Source organism: Taeniopygia guttata, chromosome 3, assembly GCF_048771995.1.
Source record: "Taeniopygia guttata chromosome 3, bTaeGut7.mat, whole genome shotgun sequence".
Lineage (NCBI taxonomy): Eukaryota > Metazoa > Chordata > Aves > Passeriformes > Estrildidae > Taeniopygia > Taeniopygia guttata.
Window position 1 is genome coordinate 15,836,175 of NC_133027.1, and position 19,286 is coordinate 15,855,460.

At 42.7% G+C, this 19,286-nt stretch overlaps 1 protein-coding gene across 2 annotated transcripts in view; it reads right to left on the reverse strand.

Annotated features, from left to right (window-relative positions):
- LPIN1 (lipin 1) overlaps window positions 1–14,111 on the reverse strand; it is a 79,386-nt gene extending 65,275 nt beyond the window's left edge. Inside the window, exon 1 of one of the 2 annotated variants that reach the window (XM_030270036.4) lies at window positions 13,968–14,111. In XM_030270036.4, the coding sequence (XP_030125896.4) occupies window positions 13,968–14,024 (57 nt within the window). In that variant the 5' untranslated portion in view covers window positions 14,025–14,111. The remainder of the gene's footprint in view (window positions 1–13,967) is intronic. The other variant, XM_030270040.4, reaches the window with a different exon arrangement.
- Window positions 14,112–19,286: the final 5,175 nt, after the last annotated feature.

The window sequence follows — 19,286 nt, forward strand, 5'->3', positions numbered from 1 at the left end:
CAGTGTGGCTGCCTAGAGCAAAGCAGCTGGTCTGCTTTTTCACAGAGAGCCAGAGTAGGTATCTTTTGTGAGGAGATACTGTCTCCACTACAGAGTAATTTTAAGCAGCAAAGAGAAAGGAGGGTCACCTTCTTTCAAGGTAAAATGACAACCCAATTGCCACATGATCATACTGCCTTTCGAAGTGACCTAAAGTAATAAAACCATTTCCTAGCTTCTCACATAAGTCAGATTTGACTGACAACTTTAATTTTCCTGGAGAGGTTGTAACTAGTCAAGACAATGCTTGGGACGTCAGTAAATAATGTGGAAAAAAAATGTAACCACCAAGAGTTCTGTCAGAAACTTCAGTAGTGAGTTCCTAGTTAAATGGCTTGATGTTCTAACACTCCAAACAAAAACACCCTTATCTGTATTTATCTTCTATAAGAAGGCTACCAAAATAAAGCCACTGGTGTGTAGGAAGAAACATGGGAGCTGCTGCCCATGGAGATGACCACAGAACAGTTTAAGGACTTTGCAATATGGAAGCCACCGTCAAGTTTTATCATATGAAGCAGAAGAAGCACAAGAAGAAACCAGTTCTGTTTAATCACCTCACTCAAACCTGGCCCAAAGTCAAAGGAGCCATTGTGTCAAGCACTCTGGTAGCTCCAGGGTCCCAAAGCATACATGGAGACAGAGGAACAGGTGTAGGGTGGGAAGATCACAGCAGTTTGGAGTCTTCTTGCTTGCCCAGCCCTCACAGCCTCTATTTCTCTGGAGAAAGCATGGGTGCTAGGGTAGCTCTTACAGCATTAGCAGTGTTCTCCCTGTCCTTTCCTTGCTGAAAACATGGATACCTGCATTGTAATAGTAGAATGGCTTAGGTTGGAAGGGACCTTAAAGACCATCTAGTTCTAATCCCCGAACACCATGAGGACGGATGACACACACTACACCAGATTGCTCAAATTCCCATCCAGCCTGGCCTTGTATGCTTCCAAGGACAGAGCATCAACAACTTCTCTGGGAACCTGTACCCCTGCCTCACTCTTCACAGTACAGCTTTTTTTTCCTAAAATGTAATATAAATCTCTCCACTTTTAGTTTAAAACTGTTCCCCTTTATCTGATCACTGCCTGCTTATGTAAAAGTTGTTCTTCCTCTTTTTTTATAGTCTCTTTCAAGTACTGGAAGGCCAATCTAAGTTTTCTTCAGAACCTGTTCTCCAGACTGAACCTTTTCTTTCAGCCTGTCTTCATAGGAGAGGTGTTCCAGCATTTTTATGTCCCTCTTCTAGACCTGCTCCAACAACAGGTCCATGTGTTTTCTGCACTGAGGATCCCAGATCTGGATGCAGCACTGCAGGCAGGGTCTCACCAGAGCTCCTTTTGATGGAGCCCAGGATACATTTGGCTTTCTGGGCTGAAGGTGCACATTGCCAGTTCCTGTCCAGCTCTTCATCCACCAGAATCCCCAAGTCTTTCTCTTCAGGGCTACTCTCAATGAGTTAATCTCCCAGTGGACTACGTCAAGTTCCTACATTATTTTGAAATAGTGTAGGAACACTTTGTAATAATACAGCCTATACATTAAAAAAAAAAAAAAAAAAAAAAAAAGACTATCCATGGCACTTCTGTCCTGCACGTGCTGCAAAATGCAGCAGAGCCGGAAACCTCACTGAGTACATCCCAGGGCTGGGTTAACACAGGGGACCCTGGTCTTGGAAATACACCCTGAAAGAGCCTCATGCCAAGTCTGGATTTTTCCTGCTGAGCTCCTCTCATTTCTTAACTTCACCCTAGTCACTCAGAGAGAGAATTATCAGCTGTTTATCTAACATCTTGCAAGGCATGCTGATAAAGGCTGTTCTGTCATCTCCCGCAGACCGTTCAGCAGGGCGGAGCCTGTTTGACTGCCACCACCATTGGCAGGGGTGGTGGCCCCACCATCACACCAGCACTTGTTTTTGTTGGGTATTTTAATGGCTGAAGTTAACACTGCACCTGGGAATGTTTCTCTTAGGAACCACCCTAGGCTACCAAAAGGTGTTTCATGAGGTGATGTATCCACATCACCTGATGTTCACCCCACCCTCCCTCGTGGCATCAGCCTTTCCAGACCCAGACACCTCCCTGAGCAACTTCTCCATCAGCCTGGACATGGCAGCTGCTACCCACAGCTTTCCCCAGAGCTGTGTGCAATAGATGCCCTTCACCAGAGAAGGGTGAAAATTCCTGTTCCTCCTCACAGCCAGGGGCAGGAAGCTGGTGGGTGGTTGAGCTTCATGACTGCAGTATTGACACTGCCCATGGCTTAGGCTTGGTGAGGCTTTGGGTCATCCAGATCCTCATTGTTAAGAGCAAGGCAAAGGAGTTCAGAGTTAGATCTGGCTGAATGTAGGATCTGCAACCACGAAGAATCTGTAAATGTTGGGTTTTCATGATACAGAGCAAACAAAACTGGTCTGGCCCACTGATGTTCAGTCTGAGACATGAGATATGTGCTCAGACATGTAAACAGAGGACTCTGAAGAGAAAAAAGGAAGGAACTATCAAGAAGTTCCTGATGTAGTTCAGAGGGATTCTGGTCAAACAGGTATGGCAGCAGAGCTGAAGTGGCAGCAGGCTTGTTTAAAGACTTGAGAAACTGGGTTTGTGCCACACGCTGGATTCCCCAGGCTCCCCACTCCCAGCAATACACAGAGCAAAGCTGCTACTGCTGCTGTGCTGTGTCTGCTCTGCAAATAACACAGGGCACAGACTATGTTTTTGCTTGCTAGCAAACTTCGTCATGGGTCACATACAAATACCTTGTACAAATACCTTATAGAAGCTTGTGGGGAGCATTCAGAAAGGGGCATTTTGCTGATCCCATTTGTTTTGTGTGGAATTTTAGGCATGAATTTCAGGAGTGGTGATGGGGTTAGGAAGATGACAGCAAAAAACTGTGTGCTGTACACTGAAAATCTGCACAAGCCTTTCATGTTATGATTGAACCCTTTGTCCATTTGCCTAGGGCAGCTGCCTCTGTAGAGGCATAAAGGTCATGGCGAGTGGGAGGCAATGGCCACATCTGGGGTTGACCTGTAAAACCTAGCTGGGCTTTTCATTCTCTCTGTTTATTTACTTTGTTTGCTTGTAGACTTACTCAGAGGTCTTCCTTATGGGTATCACAGCTATTTTAGGCTGTCAGTGATGCTTCCCATCCCCCTGTCCATTGATTTGTGGAAAGCCTCCCATAAGAATGCAATTTATTCAAAGAATATTAAATTTTGCCACAGAGGGAAGTTCCATTAAGTCAGTACTGATCTGTAAGTACTTGCACATTAGTCACTGTCCAGAGTCATCAAGAGCACCAACAGTGATAGGCAAAAAAGGTTTTAATGTATGGCTTCATGACAGGCTTGATAGAGTCACAACAAGCCTCCATTAAATTGTGAGTGAATTAAAATATACATGGGTTTTTTTCCACTTTGTCCATCTAGGGAAAAAAAAAAAAACAAACCAAACAGGTAGGCTTGCTGTTCTTTGAAACCCTTCAAGCATTCAAATATTGAAGCCTCACATGCACATTCCTAACAGCAGAAAAAATTGTATTGTGTGTAGTTTTTATAGGGGTTTTTAAAGGGATTTGCTAGTCACAGCTTTTTAGGGAGTAAGTTTATGTCATTTTGTGGAACATAGGTATGTTTGTAATATGAAGAGACCTTGTGTCCCAAGATCAGATTTCTGGAGTGGAGCAACAGAGGAGGAAAAACAATCCTACGTCTGAGGGGTAGGTCAGGAAGTTTGGAAACTTCCATTGCAGCTGGCACTATTGCAGGCTGCCTGTGCTCTCTGCACAACCCAGCTAACTTCACTCTGCTTCTGCTTTTTTAATATAAAATAGAGAAACATTATCAACTCAGACTACTGCTACGAAAGCAAATTTCTCAATTTTCACAGTTTCTGATTCATTGGTTCAGTACACAGGGCTCACATGTAGTAAAGACTGCGTGTATGCAAAAGTAAACACATGTTCATAAATAGACTTTGGAAGCAGATCCCTACTGGCTCTTGTCCAGAAGGGCAGAAAATAAGGAAGAGGGGAGTGTGCCTCTTCATTGCAAGTGATTTGTTTTTCTCACTAATGCTACACACTGTTCAGGACTATTTCTAGGAAAAAGGCAGTCATAAAATCAAATCAATATATGCTGCAACATTGCTGACTAGAAGAAAAACAGCATGTGCAGAACAAGAGGAAGTCTTTGAATAAAATTCTTGGAAAGAAGCATCTCAGAACACAGTGGGCCAGGAACATTTTTTCTGGAGTGCACATTTAGTACTTGTTCACACAGAAAGCTTTAAAAGTATTTAGAAATGTTTTTTTTAATATTAATAATCCCTTGGGCTTGACTGGGCTTTAATTACTACCAAAATATCTGCATTGGCTTTGAAATTCTTTTGCCATGTCACAATGCACACTTTTAGAAGTTCTCTGCCTCTCCTCCTACTTTCTTCAGTATTTTGCCTAAACAAGGCTCAGTGGCCTGGTGCCCATCAGTCTCTTTGTTAAATGTCATACAGTTTTTCTCCAGGCAGGGCAGTGGTATGGGTGAACCTTTACAGATCCCTGGCTGCAGAGAATGAAGTTTGTAATCAGTGGATGCCCCACAAAGGGCTGGCTGACTCAAGAGTAGAGTAACCCCAAGTGTTTATTTTGCATTCCTGAAGATGCCACTTCAGCTAGGCTGGTGGTGAAGCAGTGCTGGATGATAGAGTACAACCAGCTGCCCTCAGGGATGCTTTGGGACTGTCTTTTTTGCCTTTATTGTTTAAGGACAATATGGAGAGACAGGTTACAAGTCCTCCACCTCCAAACCTTCCCCAACATCTAGCAACACAGTCAAGGCCATCAGAGATCCACCAGTGTCAGTGGAGGATCACAAGCGCTGTTTCTATTACCTACACTGGAATGATTTTCCCAGAAGCTAGATCAAGGGAACATTCAAAGCTCCATTTTGTGAATAATCTTTTATTGACTATTTTGGACTTCAATGGTACTCCTGACTTCAATGGGTGAAAGATTGTTAACTGTTCTGTGAGAAATTAACATGTCCTGATACTCCAGACTGGTGGGATTAATTTTTAAATTTACTTCATAGATTAAGTAGTCAGCAAAATAAAGATGGTGGCAAGAAATAATCTGTTCACTGTAGCAGGCTCCTGCATATTTCCTTGTTTTCACTTCATTATGCAATGCCCGTAATGTAATTATTCCTGTGTGAAGGGATTCCTGCAGAGGGCAAGCACATAGGTCCAGCTGTTCTTATTTCACTTGAGATGCCACCACAAGGCTTTACTTTTTCAGAGCCTTTTTCACCCAGGCCACAGCCTTCCTTATGTGGCATCAGTTGAATAGAAAGATATCCTTTCTCTGGGCTGGACTGATAGTGCTAGTGTTAGTGAGATAACACTCATGGATTGGAGTCTCCATTGGAGACTGGATTTGGAGTTTCCATGGTATCAAATCCAAAGATATTTAATGTACGAATCCTATTATATTCAGCCCAGATGTACCTGTCTGACTTTAAGGTGAGAGAATAATTCCCCTTCACTTCTTGGCCACTTTTTAAAGTGGGATCAGATCCAGGGGCTGCCGTTTTTGTCTTAAATAGTCATAAGAGAGATGGTTACACCTGGATTCCCTTTCTAATTAATCCACAAAGAGTGTTGCACTGTTAGAGCATGATCCATTTAAGCTTCCTTAGCATGGTATGACATAGAACATTTAAATACAAAGTTTTTTCTCTAAATGTACCTCTGGCCTGTCTTGGAAAGATCATTTTCATAACTGCCTGCTATTCTTTGCCCATTAAAATTTCCATTCTTTTTCCCACAGGATAGATCTGCTATTGTATCTCACCTAGAGCATACCACTTCCATCAAAGTCAATTTCTCTTTAGCAAAGCTCTCATAGTCAATGAAAAAGCGAAAACACTTTTTCATTGACTATGAGAGCAAATACACCCTGAAAGGCAGTTTAGCGGTCAAAAGAGCTTCCTTTGCTGCAGCATTAAATTATCACAGAGTTCATAAAGAAAGTATCAAATTTTCATAGGGTTTATAAAGAAAAAGAAGATGCACTAAGACTCACATACTATACTGATGTTTGTTGGTCTTCAACAGTGCTTTGAAGCTTTAATTGGGGCTCACTTTGTCACACACTGTACAGGGACGAAATTAAAACGTTGTGACAGATGCCTCTTTTGTGAAATCCTCATTAATTTAAGTGAAGTTTTCCCAAATCTTAGCATGCAAAGTCTGGAGCAGTCATTCACTCTCTTCACCAACTTTATTAACATAATAAGAAACAAGTCATCATTAATGTAGGCAGCCTAGGATAAGCTGAAAGGTTTGTTTGACATGTATGGCAGGGTCAGGAATATGCTGGGCAGCTACCACAAGGCCAGCAAGTAATCAGGAGATATGTCTGCTCCAGCCTGGTTTCAGGAATGCTTGTCTGAGGATTTACAAAGCAGAAAATAAACTACTGGTGTTAAGCAATTAAGACCACTGTTCAATAGCTCTGAACTGAGACTAGCCAGTTAAAGTGAGGAATTGCCTCTCCCATGTGTAAATGTTGTGCAGATTCCTAGTGAGTAGCATCTTCCAAACCTTAGAGGAAACCTAAGTGCGCTCACACTTCCCTCTGTAGGGAGTGAAGAGATAGAGACAATTCCAAGGACTGAATTACTCCAACAGGATTGTTGCCTTTAGACTGTAGAAATAAATCCTTCAGTGTATTCATACAAAACCTATATTTCCACTGAAATGAGGTAACAATCCTGCCGCATACTATTTTGTTCCTTTTTTTTTTACAGTGTAGGTGGAGATCAAATGAAACCATTTCTCCACAGGAAAATGGGAGGTGGAAGCCCCAGCGAACCTGTGGGAATCCCTGGAGTGGCTGAGATTGAGGTTTCTTCCCCAGATGCCATGTGAGGAAGGGCTAGATGCTGATGTCTCTGGTGTTTGGCAGCCCTTCTCAGTGTAGGGCAAAGGCTCCTTCCAGCTCTGGCCAAAAGCTAAGGAAAAGCATTGCTGGGCTGGAAGCAGCCCAGCTCTTGCCTACAGCTTACATGGGTGCTGTGTGGAAGGGAAACCTTTTCCCTATCAGCCAGTGTCCCCATGCCCCTGGATGTGTCCACCCTCCCCCTCCAACTCTGCTTCACCCTCACCATTAACCCCCATCTGTTCCCAGCCTTTCTGCCAAACCTGGATCCCCAAAGGCTGTCCTGCTTATTTGTCCTTTCCTGCTTACAGGCTACAAGTGCCCAGCCCAAGCAAAAGCCAAGTATCTGGATCCTGCAGTAAGCACTGGGTTAATTCTCAGTCCAGAACATTATCATAGTTCTTCATCCATTAGAGAAACTTCCTTCTCGTACCCAGCTGCACAGAGCTGCCAAGAAAACTGAGGAAACTTGATCATTGCCTCTCCTGCAAAAACCTGCCCCCCCACCCCCCCCATCCCCCACCCCCCACCCCAGGCACAGGCTGCCTGCAGGAAATTAGACACCTGCTTTGGTCTTCTTGCAGTCACGAAGTGTTGGTATAGTATGTCTGCCAAACCACTATTAATAAGCCACCTTTTTGACTGTCACAGAGTTATGCCAAGATAAAATGCCATTCCTTCTACCATCCATCTTCCTTTTGTTTCACAGGTCCTGGCAGAGCTCTCTTTTCTGTACTATTTCCTGATCTGTTGAGATTTGTGCAGCACTGACCAAGGAAGGAAGAAGATAAAATGAGTGAATTACTCAAATAAGTAGGAGTTAAAGGAAACTACTTGTTTTCAGTTTTACCATTAGGGTCTGACTATCTACAACCTGCTATCCTAGAGGTGAAAAAAGAGAGAAAGTATATTAGTTTTGAAGAAAACATGAACCTTCTAGCATGGCTTATATACACAGGTGTTGCTGTGTTCTGTGCCCATCTTCATGGGCTTGTCCTTTACAAGTCTAATACAGCTGCTGGAGGGAAGCAGGAGAGGAAATTGATGAAAAAATAGGGCTAACATCTTCTTTCATTTAAATTCCTTTCACTTAGTGTTATTTTTCACATAGAAGAGGAAAAAAAAGTATTATTGTGTTTGTACTCTGTTTATTAACTGCATTACCCTGCTCACACACAGCACAGCCTGGTGAATGTCGCAATATATTGCAAAAGGTGTTATTAACATAATCCCCTTTCAACAGATGGTGCAGCTGAGAAAGTTGCAGAGGGGTATAGAACCTCATCCAGCAGCATGAGGGAAAATAGTTTTGTCATCCTGTCTTGGGCCAGCAGTGCACTGAGCAGGGCAAGAGCCACAGCTCATTTCTCAGTCTTAGCTCAGAGTCAAGTCTGCATTGACTTATAGTCAAGTTTTGGCCTCTGTTGCACAGACAGCATTAGATTTCCAGAAGAAGGGATTTTGGAGCACCCAAACTTTTTTATCAAAGGTCATATCTGTAACTGCTTTAAGTTAGCTCACTTGTAGTGACTGTTGCATTTCCACTGACCTTACAAAAGCACCAGGACTCATACAGTGAATCCAATAAGGAATTAAAAATGAAGGACATTTAAATACCCATTGGGAAAAACTCTCACTCAGGTTTAATCTGGTTTTTGTTTTTTTTTTTTTCTTTTCTTTTTTTTTTTTTAATAAGGCTAAAACAGATTAAGGAAACTGTTGTTTTGCAAAAGAGTTTTCAAATAAAGTATTTATTGCAAATTATTTAATTATTAAAGAGTATTTTTCCATTGAATTTCCAAGGCGTCTCTCTGAAGGAATGCTGCCCCTCAGAAGCTTTTGACTCATAAAACCCTCTAAGTAAAACTGGCAGAGTAAGGGGGCTCAGAAATTTATAATGAAAGAAAATCCTTGAACTCCAGGGATTTCTCAGAGATATTTACTGAGATGGAAATCCCACAAAGCCCTGGTTTATTCCTCTCCCTGATCCTTCTCTACCTTAAAATATCCAAGAAATAATGAGTCCATGGGATCCTAAAATACTTAGAAAAAGATAGAATAATCCATCATGATTTCCAGATTTTAAAGGAAAATTAATGATTTTATTAGCAAAGCTATGCTGAATTCCTAATTGCTTGTGTAAGTAAAAATTATCCTTGAGTTGCCTGATATATTATTTGCTCTGCAAAGGTCACCTCCGTCCTGTAGCAGATTGCAATATGGATGGTGTTAGTCAAAGCTGTACCACGTGCAGAGGGTGAGCAGTGAACATACCCCAGCACAATGCAGGAAAAAACACTCCTGAGATGAAAAAATTTGAAAGTGAATAAGTTAAAAGCTTTCAAACTGGTTAGAAGGTGTACAAAATATCTCAATATGAGGATACATTCAAATGAACTACCTTTTTTTTTCAAAGAGTACATCCAATTTAATTGGTTTTACTTGCTACAAGCTGTTAAATATCATATGGCCTCATTCCTAAGAAGGGGAAGATAAATATCAGGTGTCAGCCAAAAATAATATGTGGGACCACTGGAGGGCACTTTTGATTTAAAAATCCCTCACTTTAAAAGCCTTTTGGCAGCAATACAACTTCTGCAAAAGCAGGAGGGAGCAGAACTGGGGCTTGTCACTTGTTCATGAAAATTTATAGGAAAATATTTATTGCATTTTAAGATATTTTGTAGCCCAGAAGAGCTTGACAAAATTCTGACAAATAACATTTATGAAACATGTATTCTAGCTAAGTATTTTTCCTTATTACAGATTTTTGCAATGTGACTGTTTTGGCCCAGAACACATAACATTAATGAATCAATTAATTGAAACAACAGCTATAGATTGGGTTAGAACAAAAAAGGCTGTATTTTTTTTCTGTGTTGCTATGCAGACACATTGCTAACTCTGCATTTAAAAGAATATGCTAAAACTATTCACCTGATCCCTGGAACAGATATCTGCCACTTGGTTCAAAGGTTCCAAGTTTACTGAAGGAGCAAAGAAAAGTAGCAATTTTCTGTGTACTGGATTAAACCTAGACTAGTCTTACAAACTTTCTCCTCTCAACAGTCTTCCTTAGATGATTGATACAGTTCACTGTAGGGGGAGAGCGGGTTTGAATAAAAAAAAAGATTTCTCAGACCAGCTGCCAGTGTTCAGTCTGTCCTTTTGCAGTTTTGTTCCTTGTTGACTTAGACCTTTATGAAAGGGGACTGCTTCCTGCCTGGCCTCCCTTGCTTGAAGCAGCCAGGCAATTCCTTGTTCCCCATTTTGGTTGGCAAAGTACAATTTGCTCATCCATTATAGCAGAGCATTTCTCTGCAAAGCCACAAAACCAGCATTACTACAAGATCAGACCAAGGTTTATGTGAAATTCAGAAGACAGAAGGGAAAAAAAGGAAAAGAGGGAAAGAAAACATGGAAAACACATAAATGCCTCCATCAGATATTTTCTTCTTGGCTTTTCTGAATGGAGGATGAAGAATTTATTGTGAGCAGGCATGACTCCATTGCCTGGTAACTGCCTGTAATATAGAGTAAATGATTGCCTTTTTGTGCTGTGGTCTGTGGTTCTGATGATGAACTTCCTGAGGGACTGTAAGGATAAAAATCACAGCTTGGTACTTGTTGAAGATTTAAAGAGATAAAACTTCTAAATGGTACTACTGAGGGAGAAACAGGCTTTTGCCTCCAGCCCCTGAGCACCACGGCAGGGCAAAAGAAGCTGAACCTGAACAAAACTCACACTGAAGCCCACAAAATTTACCCCTACAGGACAGAACACAAAGAGGCTTTGCAAAGCTGAGTGAAGGCTCTCCTTTGCTGTCAGCTTTGCAGAAAACCATCCCAGTACAGCTCCAGCAGGCAGCAGCACAGATGTAAAGGACTCAGGGATGGTGATGAAGTTACAGCAGAAACTACAAGCTTCATTTGGAACAATATAGATAATAGATTAAAGGGGAAACAGTTTCGGGAACTTCTTTTTCTCTCTGTATTAGTATATATTATATTATACTGGTAAATTCTCATAAAACCAGTGGCTGATTTTCCTATGAGTTTGGCTACTGGTACCAAAAGAGAGAAAATTGATTCTGAGGATGGTCTTGGGATCACTTCCATTCCTCATCTCAGGAACTGCAATACCAGGTGGCATTTACCTCAGTTCTAATATACAGTGCATCTGAACTGGGAGCATGGGGCAGTGTGAGGCAGTGTGCCCTGACAGAATGGCCATGGAGGAGGCTTTGAGTAAAACATGTCCTTCCCTTCTCATTGCTCCTTTGCTCCACAGGCAAGCACAGCTTTGCATTCTGCTCCCATGCTCACTCACACCTGTCTCTAGCCTCCACCATATGCAGCTCAATTTGCAACTTCTAAATTAATTCTAACTCTGTAAAAGTGATGAGATCCCCAAGCTCACTTGATCCCATTTCCTTAACCTCAAATATGTAATTTCAAGTGAAGTAGAAGACAGTTCTGTATTTTCTGAACCATTTTGCCAGGCAGGCTTTTCAATGATCACCCCAGCTTGTGTGCATTAGAAACAGAGGGGACACATTCTGAGGTGCCAACATGATGGTTGCTTGTTGTGCACACCCTGTTTTGGCACCCTTGGCCTCATGGCTCCTCGGGTGATATCTGTGGGAAATACTCAGCTGATGACAGCCCAGCCCTCTTCTGCTCATTGGTTTGGAACAGAAGCTCTTTGGGAAGATGCAGTGGAAGTGTCAGACTTATGCTGCTTTTCAGGAAGCTTTTTCTTAACCTCCCAGAGATAGGAGACTTCAAATTGAAAAAAGTTTTAGCCTTTGCCATGACTGGTAACAGCTTGATAAGTTTTTAAATGCAGACATCTAAAAGCCTGTAGCAAGAAACAAATATGTATCACTGCTTTCAAAATCTCAGGGTTTAAGACAGCTCTAGTTCTTGGAAATGTGTTTGCACTTTCTGTCTGTTTGGATTGGGTTTTTCTTATCTGCTCCTCTTTTCAGAGTGTTTTACACTTGCAGCCTAGACCTCAGTAGGTTTTGTTTAGCTGCTCAGTTGGAGCTGCTGAATCTCAACCTTGGGCTGACCAGTCTATGGACTGTGGCCTTGACAAGGTGCAAACTCCTACTCCAGACGAGACTGAGTTGTCACAGACCCCTACAAAGAGTAGGAGAGTCAAAACCAGAGAGGTTGACACTCTGTTTGCATTTATGGCAGCATAAGATAAATAAGTGTTATTAAAGCATTACTCATCATGCACATTGTTATGGTGCAAAGTCAGTGGAGGTGACAGGAGCTGGGGGGTGAAGCAGCTGACAGCCACTCATGGCCCTCACAGCCTTTCATCTCCGTGGACCAAGCTGAACTTTCAGATCTATATTAAGACAGGGCAGGCTCTCTGAGACATGATCTCTTGATACAGAATGCTCGCTGACCTCTCGCAACCTGCCCTAAATAAAATGCAAAAGGACTCGGCCTGCAGTCAGCTCCCCAAAGAGTGAACCACGGGGAAGGGCCCGGGTTCAAATTACTGTTTGTTTTTCAGTAGGTGGGAAGGCAGCACACGTGCTTGACGCTGGAGGACAGCAGATCTGCAGTGAATACCGCTGAGACTTATTTACCCTTGCAAAAATACACCCTCCACTCTCTGAAGGGTCAGCCCTCCAAAATGAGAGCAAGGGGCTGCAATGAGGCGGCACCTGCTCCCCCGGCTGCTGCTGCCAGCCTGCCGGGCATGGCAAGGTAAGGCTGCTGTGGGGGAAAAAGATGCTCTGCCCCGAAAAGTCTGGAGTCTGCTCAGGAGATGGCTGCAAAAAGGCCGCCAAAATAAACAAGGAGAGCCGACAGCACGGCCCCTGTGCTTAGGGCAATAGTGGATCCCGGTGCCCGAGGTGGTACAGATCAGCCGCAGGGGAGGAATCAGGCCCCATGGGAAGAGATCCTTCCCCGGCCAAGGTCCGTGCACGGAGCAGTCCCAGAGCCCAGCGCATTGCCATCTGCAGGGCCAGCTGGGACCAGCCGTGCTGCCGGGGCAGCTGTGGCTGTCCTGGCTGTGAAGTGCAGCACTGCAGCCCCCGGGCGGGCTCAGCCTCTGGCTGCTCGGGGCCGGCACAGCTTTGGTGGGTGAGAGCAGCCTCTGGCCTGCCCCGCTCCCTCTGCGCCCCCAGGCCGGCTGTTCAAGCTGCTTAGTGCAGGAAAAGCCTCACAGTGAGAAACATACAGTTCTTCCAAAGTAATTGATGCTACTTAAATCACTACCCCACTGGAATCTGGTAAATCCAGGACTATCTGCAGCCCCAGAGAAATGGCAGTGCTTTGTCATGGCCTGGGTGTGGGAGGAGGAGGATGGAGACTTGCCCTGAGGAGCCAACCAGTCCCTCTCCCACAGCAGCACCAACTGCAGCAGCAGCCCTGGCGCAGACAGCGACTGCAGACAGGTGTTGCATTGCTGGAAGGCTTCTCCCAAAGCATCTCAAAACACAACGAAAGAGAAATGAACCTAAAAATTATATGCGTAGGAAGGAAAATGAAAGGGGGGCATAAGTGCAGATTGTGTTTCATTAAGGCAGCTTCAATCTTACTGAGAAAAAAAAAATTGTATTTCAGTGGCTCTTTTTTTAATGCAGACCTCCAGAACAAATGTTAGCGCTGTTCTTTACATCCTTTTCCTCCCATTATACCTAAAAGCTACATTTCATCACTGTAGCTTTGCACAGCCAGTGAGACAGCAAAGCAGACAGTGCAGAATCAGTCAGGTTTCCTTGTAGAACCTGACATACACAGGAGAAGCAAAAGAAGGTTTTCCCCATTAAATTCTTTTTTCAAAAGTCCACAGGCTGAACTAGAAGAGATAACCAAACCATTGATGAAACACAGACTTCAATAGGAGACTAAAAATGCTGCTGATACTCAGTACTACTGAGGGTCACACAGCACAGCTTCCTACTTTTTTTCTAAAGTTTTAAGTGTTATTTATGCCACCTTAGGGCAGAGTCTCTTACCCAAGACCAAGGGGAGCCAGTGGGGGTCTCTGGATGATCTTCCTCCTCAGACGACATCCTGAGTTGGTAGTTTTTGCCTGTTCTTCACATACACTGCTAAAGCCACTGTTGGTTTCTGCCATATACAAAAAAGCTGCCTGCAGATTTTAGCCGTAGACAACAAAACTCCAGAGAATATAATTTCGCTGTGATCATGTTCTTGCTAATTTTACCTGCTGAAGTTCTTGGAAGCACAGTCAGAGCAAGAAACCTGAGCTCAGTAAACCAGAGCACACTTTCCTTGCAACTGACTTCTCAAGGGCTCTAGTTCAGTCAAAAGGTTCAGTGAAAAATTAGAGCCTGAAAAACACAAATTCCCTTCCAGTTGGTATCCTAACTTTCATATAAGATTTTATGGTCAGACTGAATTAAAAGTTCCAGAAGCAGAACACAAGGAATTTTTACTGCCAACATTTTATTACTGTCATTGATCATATTTTGTATGGATTTTAATAGTTTAATTTTTTTTTCAGGACAGGTTCTTAATGCCAAAATCTAGTTCTGCCTTTCTGCACAGCTGCACAACTCCACAACTGTAACTTTATGAGTGAGAAGGCAATATAGCTTTCCAGTTCCTCTGTGCAATAATATTTGAAAGAGGATAATTTTCCATTTGTTCCTTTTGGTTTTCTGTTTGTGCCTAGTTTGATACCATTGTGTAGAAACCACACAGATCCATACAGATCACACACTATTCACTTATCAGATAAATTTGTCCTGAATCTTTTGAGACTTCTCTCTCTGTCTGAGAGGACAGCTGGGTCCAGCATCTTGAAATCACTTCTGGCAGCTGGCAGAAATAACAGCCTTGCCACCAAGATACACCCTAAGGTTTTGTGTCCAAATGACCACTAACTCACAGCTATGATACACTTTCACATTCACAACCTGTGGCTTGAATTTTGTTATTTATCATCCCTCTGCTTATAAGGCATCTGGCTGCAGTAGCTGGTGAAATAAAGCTGTTATCAAAACCCCTGAACCCTTCTGTTACAGGTCTGTCTTTGGGCAAAGGCTTCTAAATCTCTTATGTAATGAAATGGCTATTTATAGCATCACACTGCAGAGTCCTAGCATTAACTATGAGCTGATAACAGTTATCAAATGAACAAATATGCCCAGCTATGCTTCCTACTTAACCCTAGGCTATATGCAAATTCAGTGAGTAGGAAAATAACCAATCAATGGAAAAACACTGGAAATAAGGCATAGACTAGAGAAATAGCCTGTTGCCAGCATGTGGTCTCTCACCACTGTGTCACTAAGTAGACAGCATGTAAAGATAGAAAGGACTAAAAAGTGACAGCCCCCTGTGCAGCCCACTGGGCTTTGTCAGCTGGAGGATTAGGGTATCACAGGCCAGGGCTGGACAGTGTGCTGTTTTCAACAGCAACATCAGCTGTGCTTGTCCCTGTCACCCTCCTTATCCCAAAATACAACACGCAAGATTGTTTAAAGTCTGAAATACTTTCCTAAAACACTTTATTCTGAGGTCTCAAGAAAAGCTGTGGTATTCCAGCTGAGAGTTCAGTTCATTGCTGCATGGAGTTGCCTTTAAGCTTTGAGAGTATTGGGAATGAGTGTTATTCCTGTGTATCAACCAAAACTAACACAGCTGCCAAACTGCTCTAATGCCTGCCATGGCAAAGGAAGTGCCTGTTGTATCACAGGACAAGCATTACATTCAGGCAACCCAGTCTCAGCTCACTCCAGTTGCTCACTGGGCCTATAGGGCTCTGCTGGGCTCCCTCAGCATCCCTCCAGCACTGTCACACAACCTCCTGCTGCTGCTTCTGAAACCCTGGCACTGCCCCACTGCAGCCAGTCCCTGATGGACAAACTTTCCACCTGATGGGTGTTTTAGGATCACAGGACATTGATGTGAAAGGCATCTGAAAGGGATCTAATAACCAGAAAAAAATTATCCTTATTTAGACTCTTTCACACTTCACATTAGAAACTCTGTATCTGAAGTGTCTCAATAGCCGAGTCACCCTCAAGTTGTGGAGGAACTCTTCCAAGAGAAAGTAACACAGCACTTTTAAGTAACACAAATGCTCAAGTTACTTGTTTCTGTTAAGACTGTAAGAACAGAAACCCATTTATTAGCTATCTGACAAATCACATTTGCTTTCTGGAACAATTTTGGGGAAGGAAATTCAATACAATTCTTCTCATTTCAGATAAACAGGGAAATGCCACGCCTAATGAATTTCAGTGGCATTCCTGCCCTTGCTGAAAGGTCTATTCACCAAATTTAAAAGATAGGAACCACTGTTTGTTGGAATAATTTTCCACTGTTCCACCCATTTCTTCTGATAAATTTTCTTTCAAGCTATGATGGGTAAGTATAACAAATTAACAGAAGTAGCTTTAAATAATTGTAATATGCTGCATAATGTTTATTTATCCAATTCTTCAAGAAGTGGGCATGCATCTTTCCCAGCACACTGCATTCCTGAAGCCTTTGTCATTTTCTGTACCATGTGATTTCAGGAACTTTCTGCTCTCACCAGGAAGTGCTAACAAGAGTGGGCATTTCTCCTTGGCAGCACAGATGTATGCAGTGGCTGTTGTTCCTTCTTGCTGTCACGCCCACACAGCCAAGCCACAGTTCCTTTGCCTTCTTCCCAGCGTTCCCCAACTACCCCAGCAGCTGCTTTTCCCTCACTCCCTTCCCGTTTTTGCACTCTCAGGACTTCACAGCTTTGTTGCTACTTCCCCATTTGGTGTTTTCAACCAAAGACAAATGGGGAATAGTAGATGACACAAAATTCACAGAAAATGTTCTCAGACTCACAGTTCATGTAGGCTTCACATCAGTTTTTAGATTCCTCTTCAGCCCATAGCCTCTGTGACATCCTCTAACAACAAGTTCCACTAGATAATTATGCACTATAAAAAGAGTTTTGATGTCAGTTTTAAACAGTGTCCTGTGATTTCACTACATGACACAGGTTAAAGAGGAGTGAGTTGCTTTTTATAAACAGCATTTGCAAGTGCTGTATCATGAGAAGAAAAAAAATTTGTAATCATTCCAGAATATTTAATGTAGAAATATTAACTCATGGTAGCCTCTATGTGAACTTTCTTTTGCTGAACTGATAACTGCCATCTTATTTTTAATGTAATAATTTTTCAACTTAAAGATTAATTTAAGATATTTTTAAATACAATCAAAACTCTACTGTACTGGAACAGCATCACTCTCTTAAAAGAGTTGCTTTTCACATTACAGTAGTTTCCATAGAGAAGTCTTATGGAACTGTTCTATTTTCTTTCTGTAAAGGCTTTTGTCTCATAAACACCTATGGAAATATTTAACACAATGTATATTAAGAAAGCTATATTAAGAAAGCAAAATCTATCTAACAGAAATGCTGAGTCATAACTCTCCTGTTTTGCATCTCCTACAGAGGTGAAGTTCAAGATGCTACAAATTCAAACCAAACATGATTTTAGTGGGGGACTTAAGAAGGGTACACAGGGCTGCCAGCCTGCTCCACAACAGGTGCCATCTTGTCTGGGAGAGAACTTTGAGATTTATGGCTGATAAATAAACAGTATTTACAAGAACAATTTAAAATCTAGTAGAGAGAAATCACATCAGCATAAAAGGTTTTGTGTGTTTGCAAAAGCCCATTTATGAAAGTGTATCTTATGATGCAGAATCAGGCCTGTGATTACTGCAATAACCTCTGAGCCAATATCTGTTCTCCTAGATGTAAATTGTTCTGATAGGTAGCAACAAGTAAAACCCCACTTTCCTGTCAGTCCTGTTGTCTCTTAGGATAAAGAATACTGGTTAATTATTGTTAATGATGCCAGTCATCATTTTCTACAGCACAACAGCTCACACTGACAGAATAATACTCTGTAGTATGTTCAGTGTTAAAATGCATAATCAATACATTGGTCATGTAGCAAGTGCGGAGAAATTTCCTTCTGTTTATATTCCTATGTAAATCTAAATAAAAAATTTCCATTTCCTTGAGGATTTTAATCAAAAACATATTTATGTATGAAGCTGCTTTATGAGGTCTTTCTTAAAATCATGGCAATTGACTCCCAATGCCTTTTGCTCACAGCACAGGAGTCTCACTGTTATATCTGACACCTCACCACTTCCTAGCCAAATAGTATGTCAGCAGTGGACAATGTCAGCATTTGGACTATTGCCTCAAAACTGCCAGAGTTGTGTCCTCCACAGTCATCAATTGTTCTTTTGGGAGCTGTCAAAACAGGACTGGAAATGTTATAAAAGCATTTGCAAACTACCAGAACCACTGAGTATTTATTCAGGTGTAGTCTGGAGCAAGGACAAGGGACAGAAGAGAGTCACCAGGCAGAGGATGTATGGGACAAGTTTTACTTTTCACTGAAGAGCTGTGCCCTTAAGGAAGTAGGAAAAAGGGAAGATTATGTAATTATTTTTTTTTTCACACCAGTATATCCACAATATTTCAGTGGTAGCTGATGAATTATGAAGACTGGCTGCTGAAGGGATGATGTGGGAGGGGAGGACTGTGGCAGCTGGCAGCTGGGGTGTGGTGTGTGTGGTGTGGTGAGAGGCTGTGCCACGGGGCTGTGGGTGCCCAGCAGTGTGCAGGGCTGTGCTCTCTAGGCAAGCCACGCTTGGCAGAGGGATGCAAGCAGAGGCTGGGCTTTACAGTAATTGCAGTGCTTTACCACCCTGAGAAAGAGCTCTGGCACAGTCATTTCTGGCACAGGCACTATGGTTGTGGCTGGGGGATGGATCCCAGGAAGGAGGGATGGCTCACAATCCTCACCCACCCTCAAGCCAGACCAGAGCAGCAGCCTGTGGCAGATAGCTGGGTCCTGTTGAGCTGGGTGCTCATGACACCCACATGAATTTGTGGGTGTCATGAGCACCCACAACTTCCATAAAAATCTAGATTCTTTCACACTACACATAATCCCTGGCTAGGGTCCTTGTGCCCCTGCAAACACTTCCTAGTGCAGCCAGGAGCTCTACTTGCCCCCCAGCTTCTTCCATGCTGCTGGATCCATGCATAGCCCCCATTGCACTTGCTCTTCAATTTCTACCCTGTAGAGCTGTCCCTTGACCCACCTTTGGGTTTATTGTACCTCTTTATTTTTGTGTGAGTGATACCTTCCACCACAGTGTCACAGATGCAACCTTTGAAAAGTAACCCCCTCACAAGCAATGTTTAGCAGCTGCTTTTACGTGCAGAGTGGGAGTTAAGATCTGTACATTCCCTATCACCACAACAGGAGGCACTTGCTAGGGAGGGATGA